Below are 14,874 nucleotides of genomic sequence, written 5' to 3' on the forward strand. Positions count from 1 at the left end.
AGTTTTTTTTCTTATGGAATAGACACACTGCTGGTTTTGGAAATGTTTTGCATGCTATGGTTGACTAATTTTAAATAACTGACCAAAGAAATCAAAGGGATACATTCTTTCTATACAAGAAATCTAAGTGAATTCTTTGAGTTCTTTGAATTTGTGAGCCGCCTTGAGCCACCTGGATATAAATCGAATAGAATGAAATGAAATGAAATTAGTTGGAATGAATTATTTTGGGGGGTGGGGTGGGGTGGAACTTTTAGAATCTTAATGTATGGCTTGGAAATGCAATGTATGGTACAGCCATCCTTGGAATTAACAGCAACTGTTGTACAACATAGATTTTAGGCCAAGGATGGACAAGCTGTTCAGCTCATGAAACATTTCCAATTTGGCCTTGGAGCTGGAGCACTGCAGCTGATTTGCATACATTGTTTATAGTTAATCAGTGCAGTTTGCATGGATGTGCAAGATGCCAGATTAATATGGCCCATAATGGATTTCTCTCCCCCCCCCCCCCCCCCCATTTGTGACATTGCTGGCATTAAGACTGCAAATGGGGAACCTCATCCAGTGGTTAAATGTGTCACCAAGTAGTTTGCGCTTAAGAATGAGAAATGAGAAAACATACTATTAGAGAGGTTGATTTCAGTAAACAGCTCTCTCCGTGTTAACAAGAAAATGTGATGCGTCTGCTTCTAGTCACCCATAGAAAATAACGCACTTTCACTTTGAGGCTTTTCTCATTAAAACTGAAGTTTCATACTCAAAGCATAGCTCTTGTTAAATGAAAACTTATTAGTTTTGCAGCAACTGTCTCCAGGTTAATTTAGTTGTTGTGCTTTTTAAAACTGACCTTGCACCTGAGCCTTCAGTTGAAGCATTCAAATTTAGCAAGTGTATTTTTCTGACCCTTGTTTGCCTGCCATCCTTTTTGTTGCAAGTTAATATAGACTTTAACATAGACTCTTTTGGAGGGAGGGGGAGTGACATCCTCAAATTGCATGAAATTGAGCAGAAGGCTATGGCTCATCATCCCCTTTTGACAAGGGGAGGGGATTTTCGTGACATCTGTAGATCTTCTTCGTGGTCTCTGTGCTTCACACTCATGGGATGAAGCACCAGCGCCGATCTCCGATTGGTAAAACCAAAGTACAGGATTTTTCGCCGCCCAACCCCGGTGGGCATGCGCGACAGCCCCACTGCGCATGCTCACCCGGTGGGCGCAAACATCCCGCCAGTTCCTTCTTTACCGTCGCGTCGGATAGACACGTTCGTAGTTGCTCCAGTTGGTAGTTCACTTACCTTTTTTTCTCTTCAGGTTTCTCCTTGTTCTTGTTCTATAAAAGAAGAAGAAGAAGAGACTGTTTATTGTTGCTACCCTTTGGGGGTTTTCTTCCCCCTCCCCTCTTGCCATCCCCTGTCTATGGAAAAGCGTTGGGGGGTTTTCAAGCGGTGTCTTAAGTGTGAGAGCAAGATTCCTCCTCCCGACGGACATTTCCTCTGTTTATTGTGTCTTGGGGAAGGTCATCGAGTGGAATCCTGCCATAATTGCTCTAAGTTTTCTAAGCAGACCAGGAAAAACTGAGTGCCAAGACTATTGGCGGCACTGTTGAAATCGGCTCTCGCACCGCAGATGTCGACATCAGCATCGACCAGCATTTCGATGGCCACTCTGGCATCGGTATCGGTTCAGGTCTTGCTGTCGAGCCAACTGACTCAGCCACTCCAGGAAGCCAACTGGCTTCACAAGCGCACAGGCTCAGTATCCCAGTCCAAACCCTTGACTCCTGCCAAGAAGGCCAAAGGGAATCAGGACTCTCGCTCCGCTGAGTCCAAGAAGCATAGGAAGGAGAAGCGGCGCCAAGATCTGCAGACCCCTTATCCACCACAGAAGGACCCGACAATCGTTTGGGAGAGCCTCTGGTAAAGATCCTTGCCTCACCAATTCGACTGAAAAGCCCCTTGGGTCTGACGGATGTTCAACACTCCTCTCTATCTGGCTCTGATCTGGAGATTGATCTTACACAGCGGTCGGCATGCTCGAAGAAAGGCGGCGATCCGTGTTCGGTGTCGGACCTCAAAGTTTCTCAGCCGAAGGACCGCTTGACACCGAAACTGCCACTGATACCTCAGCCTGATTGGTTTGGTGAGACTCCAGGCCCCTTGTGGCAGTCGCATCCTTTGCCCAACTGGGACCCACGCCCGTGGGCATATCCATTTGAGGGCTATCCCTTTCATGCTCCATACCCTTGGTACCCCCCTCAGAACCCAGACTGGGACCAGCGTTCTGAAGCTTCGCATCGCTCCAGAGTCTTGGCGCACTCTCTACCTTGTCGACAGGACTCATCGATGCCGACTTCGACACCGAAGTTAGTCAGGAAGCAGACACTTCCCAGCGTCCCTGACTTCGAGCAGACTCCCTCTACTAGGATTATGGTAGACACACCAGACTTACCATCTGAAGACAGTGCCCCATCCTCTCCATCGACCTTGGATGATGAGGCGGAGGACAACTCGGGTCAGCAGCAGGAAGGGTCCTCACCGGAATCCAGGATAGCTGAAGATCTCCCAGTCTCTCCTTCTGAAGACTTAAAATCATATGGGGAGTTGATTAAAAGGATGGCGAGCTCTTTGTCTCTGCCAGTGGTCCAGCCTCAACTGGTCATCGATGATACGTTTTTTGATATTATGCAGAATAGCTGTAGCCCTTCTTATCACGAAGGTGATCCTGCAGGCCATTAAAGACTCTTGGTCTAAGCCCGCTTCAACCCCAATTTCCTCCAAATGTATGGACCACATGTATAGAATCCAGGAACAGGGCGCAGAATTTCTTTTTAACCACCCACGTCCCAACTCTGTGGTGGTATCGTCCTCTTCCAAGGCTAAGAAAACCCACTCCTCGCCTCCAGAAAAGGAAGGGAAGAGAATTGATACTTTCGGCAGGTGGTTCTGTTCTGCGGGTACACTCAGAATAAAGATTTCCAACTACTCTGCGTGTATGGCGGGATATCAATATTCCCTCTGGGAGCAGCTTTCACCTCTTTTGGCTGCTCTGCCTGAGGATAAACGTATCCTGGCCAAGAAGGCACAGAGGGAGGGGATGCTACTAGCAAAACAACAACTCCAGGCCTCTAAGCACATGGTGGAGCTAAAATGCTTACCTCTGCCATCACCCTGCATCGTCGCTCTTGGCTTCGTGGCACCGCCCTCCAATTAGACACTAGATCCTGGGTTGAGAACCTCCCCTTTGAAGGAGAGGGTCTCTTCAGTTCCACTACTGACTCAGTCCTACAAGAAATGGATGAGCATTAAGATGTCGCGTAACCTGGGTGTACCTGCTTCTTCCTTACGCTCTAGCAAGCCTCGTCCCTGGTCCAAGCAATGGCCTAAGAAGTCCTATCAGACCAAATCCCCTGAGAGATCTTGGAAGCCATGTGTGGGACAGCATGATGCCAAGAGCTCTTTCACCGCAGGAGGCAAAGCCAAGTTTTCTTCCTTCTTCTCTCTCATGGGAAAGTCTAAGAATACTAGGAATCCCAAGCAGGGACTTGACTTTGGCATTCCCCCTTCTCCACCCCCGTCTCCACAGATTTTTGCAAGCATGGCAGCGGATTACCACCCACAAGTGGGTCTTGTCCATCATAGAGGAGGGCTATGCGATAGAATTTGTTCAGCCCCCTTCTCATCCCAGATTGGTAATCACACATCCAACAGCTGTTCTACTGGAGGAAGTTCAAAATCTTCTCAGCAAGCAAGCAATAGAACCCGCCCCCAACCGTCACAGGGGTCAGGGTTTTTATTCCAGATACTTCACGGTCCCCAAGTGGGACGGAGGACTTCGTCCGATTATGGATATGAGGGGACTGAACAAATTAATCGCTTATCAAAAGTTCAGAATGCTGACTCTACAGAGTGTTCTTCCACTCATCAACAAAGGAGATTGGATGGCTACCCTGGACCTGAAGGATGCCTATTTTCACATCAGCATCCTCCCCAGTCACAGGAGATTTCTTTGTTTTGCAATTGGGACGAACCATTTCCAATACTGGGTGCTCCCCTTTGGACTCTCTACTGGCCCCGGGGTTTTCACGAAGACCATAGTGGTCGTGGTAGCTTACCTTCGTCTCCAGGATATCATCCTTTTTCCTTATATAGACAATTGGTTGATGGTTGCAGTGTCCGAAGCATCTCTACAGGCTCATCTGCAAGTGATTCTCAACCTCCTGGGTGAACTAGGGCTTCTGGTGAACAAGAAGAAGTCTCACCTGGTTCCAGCGAGAAGAGTTCAGTTTATAGGAGCGGTTCTGGACACTGCTTGGCATCTGGCGTTCCTACCAGAGTCGTGGGTGCTGGATATCATCTCCCTGGTTCAGCTCCTGCAAACGGTGAGATGTGCTTCTGTTCTGCAGATCCAACGTCTCTTGGGCTTCATGGGGGCTACTACCAGTGTCTTGAGGTTCGCAAGATTGCAGATGAGAATCCTCCAGCTTTGGTTTATCAGGATGTACAACCCTGTGAGGGATCTCTCATCCAAGGTTCTTCAAATCCCGTCGGCGGTGCTCCGCTCTCTGGACTGGTGGAAGGTGAAGTCCAATCTCTGTGAAGGGGTACCGTTTCATGTTCTGCTCCCTTCAGTCAAGGTGACTATGGATGCCTCGCTGTGGGGATGGGGGGCGCGCTTAGATGATCTCAGCATAGGCGGCCCATGGCCCCTGTCAACGCACATCATCACGTCAATTTCTTGGAACTCATGGCAGTTCACTTAGCCCTAAGATCATTCCTACCCCTGATCAGCGGTCAGACTGTGGATGTGATGTCCGATAACATGACAGCTGTAAGCTATATAAATCATCAAGGGGGAACTGTGTCCAGGAAGCTATGTGCGCTGGTGATGCAGCTTTGGGAAGCCTGCATAGCTGCTCAGACCTTGGTTGTGGCCACCCATCTGCCGGGGGAGCTAAATGTGCAATCGGACTCCTTGAGCAGGGGGGAGGTTTCCCATCACGAATGGGAGGTAAACTGGATTTATCCAGAACCTCTTTTCCTGAACTGGAGTCATCCTAGGATAGATGTGTTTGCCACGGCAAGCCGTTGGAAATGCGAGCTATTCTGTTCCAGATGGGGAATGGACCCAGGGTCCCTGGGGGATGGTCTTCTACTCTCATGGGCAAACAAGTTCCTCTACCTGTTTCCGCCCATGTCTCTTCTCACCAGAGTGATTCACAAACTGGCCCAAGAGCGTCTGGAGTGCATCTTGATTACTCCGTGGTGGCAGAGACAGAACTGGTTCCCTATCCTCCTGGCCATGGCGGAAGGGTGTCAACACAAGTTTCCTTCGGAGCCAGACCTCCTATTGGCTCACGGAGGCCACCTGTTTCACTACAACATCCCTCATTTCAAACTGACTGCTTGGAGGGTCAGCTTTCAGAATTCTCAGACCGAATGAAGCATGTCATGTTGAACAGTAGAAAGCTATCAACTTGCCGCTCCTATGAGGGAAAGTGGTCTAAGTTCCTTGCATTTCTGGGGGACAAGGGCATCAGTGCCCGTAATACTAGTCTGGAGCCTGAGTTTGAGTTCATACTGACTCTCGTGGATGCTGGGCTTAATCACTCCTCGATTCGAGTGTATCTAGCGGCAATCTCGGCGCATCACGATCCCGTGGATGGCATATCAGTTTTCACACATCCTCATACAAAGCGCTTCCTGAAAGGTCTTCTGCGGCTTCACCTGCCGTCAAAGAGTCCTCCTTCTGCTTGGGATCTGCAGTTGGTCCTAGAATGGCTATTGAGGCAGACCTTTGAACCCTTGGCTACCTGCCCACTGCATCTTCTCACCTGGAAGACTGCCTTTTTAGTAGCCATCCATACGGCCAGGAGGGTAAGTGAACTGGTGGCTCTGCGGTGTGATGCTCCATACAGCTCATTCCATGTTGATGGAGTTTCTTTGGCTCCGGACATCTTGTTCCTCCCTAAAGTGGGGTCTAGTTTCCACCTTAATCTAGAGGTGTGTTTACCTACATTTTATCCTTCTCCTCTGCAGAAGAGAGATGTTTGCATGCCCTAGATGTTAAGAGGGCGTTGTTGTTTTTCGTGCATCGCATTAAGCCATTTAGAAAGGATCCCAATCTATTTGTCTCCTATGCAGCCCCTAGGTTGGGTTTCAAGATCTCTGCACAGAGACTTTCTAAGTGGATCACGGAGGCCATTAGACTCTGTTACCTGTTGGCAAAGCGTACCTTGCGAGGGCCACTCTGTGAGCATTCCACTAGAGCTATGGCTACATCTACAGCATTCCTGAAGGGTGCTTCCTTGGTGGACATCTGTTTGGCTGCAACCTGGGCATCTCCTCATGTCTTCATGTGACATTATGCCTTGGATGTCCGGAAGCGCTGCAGAGCACAGCTAGGTACCCTGGTCCTTCAAGCCGCTACTTCTGCATAACCGCCAGCTCCCGCCACCAGGTAAGCCTAGCTTGCTAATCTCCCATGAGTGTGAAGCACAGAGACCACGAAGAAGATAAACAGGTTTCCTACCTGTAACTGATGATCTTTGAGTGGTCATCTGTGCATTCACACTGCCCGCCCTCCTTCCCCTCTGCTGCTGGTCATGGGTACTTTAGATAGGTGGCGGTGGGAAGGAACTGGCAGGATGTTCGCGCCCACCGGGTGAGCATGCGCAATGGGGCTGTCGGGCGGCGAAAAATCCCAGACTTTGGTATTACCGATCGGGGATTGGTGCTGGCACTTCATCCCATGAGTGTGAATGCACAGATGAACACTTGAAGATCATCAATTACAGGTAGGAAACCTGTTTTTCTAGAAATCAGTATATGAATGCACAGGTGACCACCAGTAGAACAACAGTTACAGATAAGCAGCCTGTTTTTCCTTTTCATCTATTGCAGCATCAGCATACCTACAGGGCAAGTTTTTTTGCTCTTTAAAGAAGATATTGGATTTATATCCCGCCCTCTACTCCAAAGAGTCTCAGAGCGGCTCACAATCTCCTTTACCTTCCTCCCCCACAACAGACACCCTGTGAGGTGGGTGGGGCTGGAGAGGGCTCTCACAGCAGCTGCCCTTCAAGGACAACCTCTGCCAGAGCTATGGTTGACTCAAGGCCATGCCAGCAGGTGCAAGTGGAGGAGTGGGGAATCAAACCCGGTTCTCCAAGATAAGAGTCCGCACACTTAACCACTACACCAAACTGGCTCTTTAGATCTTGTCTATCTAGATTTATTAGTTTTTTTATTTACTATATAGTCTGCTTTTCTCATTGAGACTCAGGGTGGATTACATAGTATAAAACAGCATAATCAACTAGCATGAAAGATCTCGTGAGGAATACTATAGGACTAGGATTACAAATACAAGAAACAGTGCAAAAATATATCAGGCATGATATTTCAAGAGCTGCAGAAAATGGAATTATAGAAGAAGAAGGGAATGCAGTAAGAACAAGATAATAGCTACAACAAATAGATAATATGCATTGTAGACTGTAGTCCTATCTTCTTTATAAAAGCACCTTCCTGAAGCATTCTATTATAGTACAGCCGCATTCGCTTTATGAAATTGCCCTCCTGAACAACTCTGTTTTACATAGATTGCAGAATGACAGAAGCGTGTGAGAGAGTTGCTTTTTGCCTGTTTCTATCTGTATATAGTTCTCCTTAGTGTATATAGTTTAGCGGTATACAATTTTTGCCATATTCTGAAGCCTCTTCCTGGAACCCGCAGCTCATTCCACTAGAGCTGTTGCCATATCCTTTACCTTCAGCATAGAGATTCCTATTATGCACTGCACAATTGCTGTCATAGCTACACCAGATACATCCTTCCAAAGGGCAACACTCATCTTTCCTCTCCCCCCCCCCATCTGCCTGTATCCACCTCTAGGTATGTCAGCTTGCACATCTGTACTCATCAGTGTGATGCACACAGACCATGAAGAAGTAACAGCTGGTTGCTGTAGCTTTTGTTCTTCAGGCGTTTTTATTTATTTATTTAGGAAGTTTTTATGTGGAGGTCTCCAGATTCCTGTTCAAGTCATCTGTGCATTTGCACAGCCTCCACACCTTATCTTCAGCAGATGTCTAACTTATTGTGTCATCTTGGTCATTTTTTAAAGGGACTGAGTGCGAAAGCATGACTCCACCCCACCCCTGGGGATGCGCAGCCTGAGCTGTGTTCCACAAATCTGTGATCCAAGTGCACTGGCCAATGGAAACATTCAGTGAAGCCCCACAGCTGTGTTTGAGGGGAAAATTTCTTCATGCCTAAAAACTGGCTCTGGAAGTTTCCGAATCCTGGGCATAAATCTCAGCAGTACCCCAGGGCACAGATGACAACTCATTGAATATCAGTTACAGGGAAGCAACCTGGTTTTCTTATCATCTTATGTAAAGCAAAGTTTATACTATTTAAGAAGGAGTTTCATATGCATGTTCTATCTTGGTCCTTCATGTTTTTTTCCTTAGCTTGTTGCTGTGGAGGATGGCTTGCAAAAATTCAGTTCCCCATACTAGCTCTGGCCACATGACCCCAAAGTAAATTTGTTCTGGGTTCTTAGTGCAGAAACTGCATCTAAGGTGGATCCGTGCTGGTGACAGTGCAGCAACCATGCAGATTTTAGTATTGTCATTCAAGTGCAGTGCAAGGAATGCTGCAGTATCATGCCTTTTAATGTTCTAGTGTCAACACTGGAATGTGAGCAGTAGTGGAGGTGGTCCCAGTGGGATGAGACTGGAGCTCAGACAAAAATACTATGGCAAAACTTACAGAGAGAGAAAGAGAGACTGGCAAAGTGATCATTAGGCAAGAGGAAGCAGGCATGTAGTATTTAGAAAGCTTGTACAAATACAGCCAGTATTTGGTTGTTGGCTGTGCAAAGATCCAAGTCTGACTTGAATGCATTGATGGCCAACCTTGACAAGATGGGTTGATCTGTACTCAGACCAGGGAGAATAAAACAGTTGTTTCTAACCCTGAATACCGTGCCACAAGGATAAGTATACTCCTCAGTTCTAGTTTCTGACAATTCAGTTGGTAGGAAGAAATGTGTCTTTCTCATCTATTGCAAAACATTCATCAGAGAATTCATTTAAATCATTTTGGGAATTTGAGGTAAGTTCTGTGCTCTCCTTCTCGGTTGTGTGCCATGTAGCGGAGTGCTGTAAGATTCAATAATTTACATACTAGCAATGTGAGTTGTTATAAAGAGTCATTGCCAAAACCCATTCTAATTCAGGGTTAATTAGTGTACCATTAAAATAATGTGATACAGAATTAATTACCAGTTGGGTCAAAAAGTGAGTTGAAAAGCTTAATGCATGATGTCTGAGATGGCATTTTCCTGCTCAAAATAATAATCCACATCTGCTGCGTTTCAGAATAGCATTTGGAACACCAAGTTGAATTGTATCAATCCTTCCCTCCCCGGCTTCAAAATAAAATTCCGCTTGGTAGAAAAAGCAAAATAAACTTGTGATGTGCAGCCTTAAAAACCAGTAAGGTTTAATCCCAGCATAAGCTTTCATGAACTAGAGCCCACTTTGACTGCTGTGTGTTACTTACCTGAAGGAGTGGGCCCGTATCCATGAAAGATCCTTAAGTTTCTGTGTGTCACATGCCCTTCCAAATTCATGAACATTAAAGGAACTCGTTTTCCTATATGATCCATGCATGGTGATAGTCTCGCGGGGTGATAGTCTCTTCCTATAACTGGTGCTGTTGGATGGAAATTGTGGATGTAATTTAGAGAAGGATGTCAGATGTTGGATCTCAGATTTTAGATTAGAGTTTTCCTTTAAACCCTAGATGTGACTTTTGGAACATCAGAATGAAAACTAGATATCACAGAGATACCCAGATCAGTCTTTAAGCCAATAAAGTTCTTTGCAACTACATTAGTTTTAAGGAAAGTATTTCTTAATATGATACTCCCTGTCATTATCCACATGAGGAAACTTAAAAGAAATGAACTTCAGTGACTTCCCATTGACAACAGCATGACCTGTCAAGTTTGTGTCATCTACAGATGTTTACTACTTTGACTGAATTAGAAGAATTGCAGTGCTTTCTTGTTTAAGGATAATATCCTCCTATAGAGCATGGTTATGCAAGGTCAAACCACATAAGAACATAAGAGAAGCCATGTTGGATCAGGCCAATGGCCCATCCAGTCCAATACTCTGTGTCACATACCGTGTTTCCCTGAAAATAAGACACTGTCTTATATTTCTTTTTTCTCAAGAAGACACACTAGGGCTTATTTTCAGGGGATGTCTTATTTTTTATTAAGTATGATACAACAATCTACATTTATTCAAATACAGTTGTAGCAGATAAAAGGTATTTCAGTCTTCCTTACCACTCCGCTCCGAAATGCATGGCATGGCTATGCAGATATGCGGCATAGCCACGCCCATCACTAGGTCTTATTATCGGGGTAGGGTTTATATTTAACAAATGCATAGAAATCCTGCTAGGGCTTATTTTTTGGGTGGGTCTTATTTTCAGGGAAACAGGGTAGTGGCCAAAAAAGAAAGGTTCACAAGTGGGGCTAGAAGCCCTTCCACTTTGCCGCCCCGCCCCCCCCCCCCCCCCAAGCACTAAGAATACAGACTATCACTGCCTCAGACATTTCCAATAATATGCTGTGGCTAATAGCCACTGATGGACCTCTGCTCCATATTTTTATCCAAACCCCTCTTGAAGCTGGCTATGCTTGTAGCCGCCACCACCTCCTATGGCAGTGAATTCCATATGTTTATCACCCTTTGGGTGAAGTACTTCCTTTTATCCATTCTAACCCGACTGCTCAGCGATTTCATTGAATGCCCACGAGTTCTTGTGAGAAAGGGAGAAAAGTACTTCTTTCTCTACTTTCTCCATCCCATGCATAATCTTGTAAACCTCTATCATGTCACTCCGCAGTCAACATTTCTCCGAGCTAAAGAGCCCCAAGTGTTTTAACCTTTCTTCATAGGGAAAGTGTTCCAAACCTTTGATCATTGTAGTTGCTCTTTTCTGGACTTTTTCCAATACTATAATATAACACCATATAATGTCATATCATATCATATATGGTTATGCAAGGTCACAGAATAACCAATACAGCATGTTCTGGTATATCAAAACTATTGCAGTGAAATTATGATAGCAAGGAACTGTGTGTTATTTCTTAAATAAAATGCATCTGCAAATGTGGAGATTCATTTAGCCTTTCATTTTTATGAGTACCTTAGTGTTATAAATTGATCTCTCTGCTGATCTAGAATAAGGTTCTCTGTGTGGGGATATGTATTTTTTTTGTGGTGGAAAGAAGAATTTTTCCCAAGTTGTATCCTGGATCAGTTCCAGTTGATGGGTGTGTTGCAAAGAAATCACAGCATTTTTCTCTTGCTTGGTAAGATACTATTTGAGATAGAAAACTATGTTTTGGATGTTTGTCTTGTGACAGTGATATTGGCAAGGAGAGAAATTTGCTGGAAAGAACTTTCTGTAGCTCCATGCAATAGTTGTAGCCAACGTTATACTTGAGCAAGATATCTGTGACTTACCCTACTTCTTGGAACTATAGCATTTGAACACGGGAAAATCATAAGTCAGAGGCAACTTGATGGCTTGTTTCACACATACACATTAATCATGTGGATTACAACCTTAGCATTCTTTAGAACACCCCTCCCACCTTCTGATTGTGATGAAAAAAAGAGATTTCCACTCCTTCTCTTGTCTGATGAAGGGAGCTTTAACTCTTCAAAGCTTATACCTCAACACTCAAATTTTCTAAGGTGCTACTGGATCTAATCGTTGATCTTTGTATCTTCTGTGCAGTCTCACATATGGGACTGCCTCAGTGCAGGAGCTGCTATGGAAGGAGAGAATTCCACAAGCTTCTAGAAAGCTCTCCCTCCTCTCCATCAGAGCCAGAAATCTTTCCTCACCCATTTGGTCACATGATGGAGGGAGGGGGCACACTCTTCTTTCCATACTTTTTCTGCTGCCTTGGAGAGAGAACACACTGCAAGCTTCTTCTAGAGAAAAATTGCTTCAGCAGTTTTTCTTGTGGTTCTCATGGGTAGATCTCAGTCTTGGTGGCCCTTTTAAAAAAGCACCAAGGCCGTGGCACAAAATAATAAGCACTCCAAGAGCTTCATGTGTTTGGAGAAAGGGCACAACACCAGCACCTGCTAGACTTGCTGCCTCTTCACACCAAAACTAAGCCAAGAACGACCTCAGTGCCTAGAAGTGGCCCTGTGGGGAAAAAATAGTTGGGTGTTCTGCTGAAATTTTTGGCACCCTCCTGAAAGAGATCTCCCACTTGCAAGGGCTTTTGGAATCCCTTTTTAAATCTGAAAGGGAGGTGCCTCTAAATTCTGTATTGTCTTCCTTACCATAGTACTATGTGATTACTGTAGTATGTTCTTATGGTAGTACTATGTGATTACTTGCCTGGGTAGTATGCTGGTTCTGTCAAGGTTTAAATGTACATGATTTAAGTGTCAGCCACTGATACAGAAACAACAAGGAACTGGGCTCAAGGCGACTGACTGATGCTCTGGATTATGTTGCTAAAAGAGCCCTTATGCATGTAGGTTGCCTTCTTTTTTCCCTTTAAACTACGGTGACTTTTGCTGATGCCACTCCAAACAGCCCCTTGATTTTTGGAGGGCAGTAGTTTGAAGCTGAATGTTTGTGATGTCAGACATGCGAGCCACTGTGACTGGACAGGTAATTCTTTATGGGATGTTTCAAGTATCTTTTGAATATATTAGAGAATTCCTGTTAAGAATGTGTCATACTCTAATCCTCAGTCCACTCCGTTGTACAGGGTAGACAAATGGAAGTACTTAACAGAACACTCAATTTACTTATGGAATTCACTACCACAAGATTGATGATGGCCACTAGCTTTGATAGCTCTTTAAAAAAATGTGACAAATTCAGGGAGACGAGTTCTGTCAGTGGCTGCTAGCTGTGGCAGCCAGATGGAACAGTGTGCTCAGAAGAAATGGGATGGCCATCACCTTCATGTACTGTGTAGGAACTCCAAAGGCATTTGGCTGGCTACCACTGGAAACACATAACCCTGGCCTAGATGAAAAGTTAACTTCTTACAATGCTAGCCCAAGAGATACGAATGCATCTGGTGAAATGCTTCGAAGATCACAGACTGTGGTCTGTTTTACCACAAGAGTTTCATCTAACGTCATTCTTTGCTTGAAATTTTTAGGGCAGAGCTCTCCTCCATTGGGCATGTGACAGAGGACACAAGGAGCTGGTCTCCGTACTGCTGCAACATACAGCTGATGTTAACAGCCAGGTAAAGACTGAGAGAGTAGCGCTGTGGTATATTCAGTGCATTCCAAAGAGAAGCAAATACAGCGGAATACATTCAAACTTTCCAGGTTGCTTTATGCTGAGCATTTGACTTCGATGTGTTTGCACATTTTAAAGGCATCCCTTTAGTGCTGTAATACTTAACATTTTATGTCACACCGGCTAGAGACTGTGTATAGACCAAAGAAGTGGAAAAATTCTTTCTTCAAGATTTGCAGTCTGTCAGACGAGGCAGCTGAAAAAGCATCATAGAAGTAAGAGAGGAAAAGCAGAGGGCCAAATCAGATGATGTCCCAGTTGTGAGTGTAATTGAGAAGTCCGTGTGACATCAGTTGGCAGTTTGGGTGGCGGAATGGCAGGATGAGATGTTGCTTAACACTGTCCTCTTGTCATAAGTGTACTTGAAATCATCCTTCTCAGCTGCTTTGCTGAAGAAAGATATGGGGTCCTGTGGGTAGAAAAGAAGCTTGAGGTGAGTGATTTTATGTGGCCAAATGATGGCAGAGAGAGCTGAAGAGCCCCCTGACCTGCCACTCCTCCATTCAGTTGGCAGCATCCTTTGGCCATTTTTCCGTTTAAGAAAAGAAGAAGGGTTGGTAGACTTTCTTGTTTACAGCATACTACCTAGCTTGGCCACAACAGGAAAAGCTCCAGCAGAACTGGCTAGGGAAGTTCCAAAGTGGTTTGGCTGAAGTAGATTTCAAGTAATAATTTTAAGGGAGGAAAGATGAATGGCTTTTCTGCTTAACAGTGTCCAAGGGAGAAGGAAGTGAAGGGACCCAGAACAGCTGTGTTTGAGCTTAGAAAGAAGGTAGAAGTGAGATATAGTTGGTAGCAGAGTACATTACATGGTAAGAACCCAAAACCAACGCAGACTTAGAACTAGCATGTTGCCTTAAAGAGGAGGTGTGGTTGTGGAAGGAAAAGAGGATTTCTAACTGGCTTGAAATTGCAACAAGCAGTGCCAGATTAAAACCTGTAGAGGCCATAGGCAGTCAAAATCTCAGGGGCCCCCTTGAAAATTATCTCAGAGTTGGAGCACTTGGCCCGCCATTGTGGCTCCCACTGCAGCCTGCAGGCGCTTTCCCAAAAGCCTCTTTGACAAAACTGCGGGGGAGAGGCAGACTTGGCACCACTGCTGCCAGCAACAGCTGCACCAGGCAAGTTGGGCAAAGACCAGCTCAGTTGCTGGCTGCCTGTGCAGGCTGGGAGGGCTGCAAGCAGGGGGGAAACCGGGAAGGGGGGGAACCAGGCTGGGGCCCCTAAAGGCGTCCGGGCCCATAGGCCAGTTCCTACTTGGCCTAATTGTTAATCTGGCCCTGGCAGCAAAAGAGACAGTACTAGAACACGGATGAGGGTTCAAGTCTTGAATGTTCTTTCCTGACTTAAAAAAATTAATTGGCTTTGTGCCTCATTGGCCCTGGCTTCTTGAGGAAGGGGCAGCTTTTCTAGACCTAATTTCTTCAGCATTGTATCTATATATTTTGTTTTATTAGCACATTTATTGGCATGCCTGCTATGTTGTATAT

The 14,874-nt window shown here is 45.5% G+C and overlaps 1 protein-coding gene across 2 annotated transcripts in view; it reads left to right on the forward strand.

Moving 5' to 3' along the window:
- The window catches only part of ACBD6 (acyl-CoA binding domain containing 6), a 170,439-nt gene that overhangs the window by 87,688 nt on the left and 67,877 nt on the right, over nt 1-14,874 (forward strand). The window contains exon 6 of one of the 2 annotated variants that reach the window (XM_060232606.1): nt 13,239-13,328. The exons of the other annotated variant lie outside the window; for it this stretch is intronic. Within the exon in view, the coding sequence (XP_060088589.1) occupies nt 13,239-13,328 (90 nt within the window). The remainder of the gene's footprint in view (nt 1-13,238; nt 13,329-14,874) is intronic. 2 annotated transcript variants of the gene reach the window in all.

Source organism: Heteronotia binoei, chromosome 2 (genome assembly GCF_032191835.1).
Source record: "Heteronotia binoei isolate CCM8104 ecotype False Entrance Well chromosome 2, APGP_CSIRO_Hbin_v1, whole genome shotgun sequence".
Lineage (NCBI taxonomy): Eukaryota > Metazoa > Chordata > Lepidosauria > Squamata > Gekkonidae > Heteronotia > Heteronotia binoei.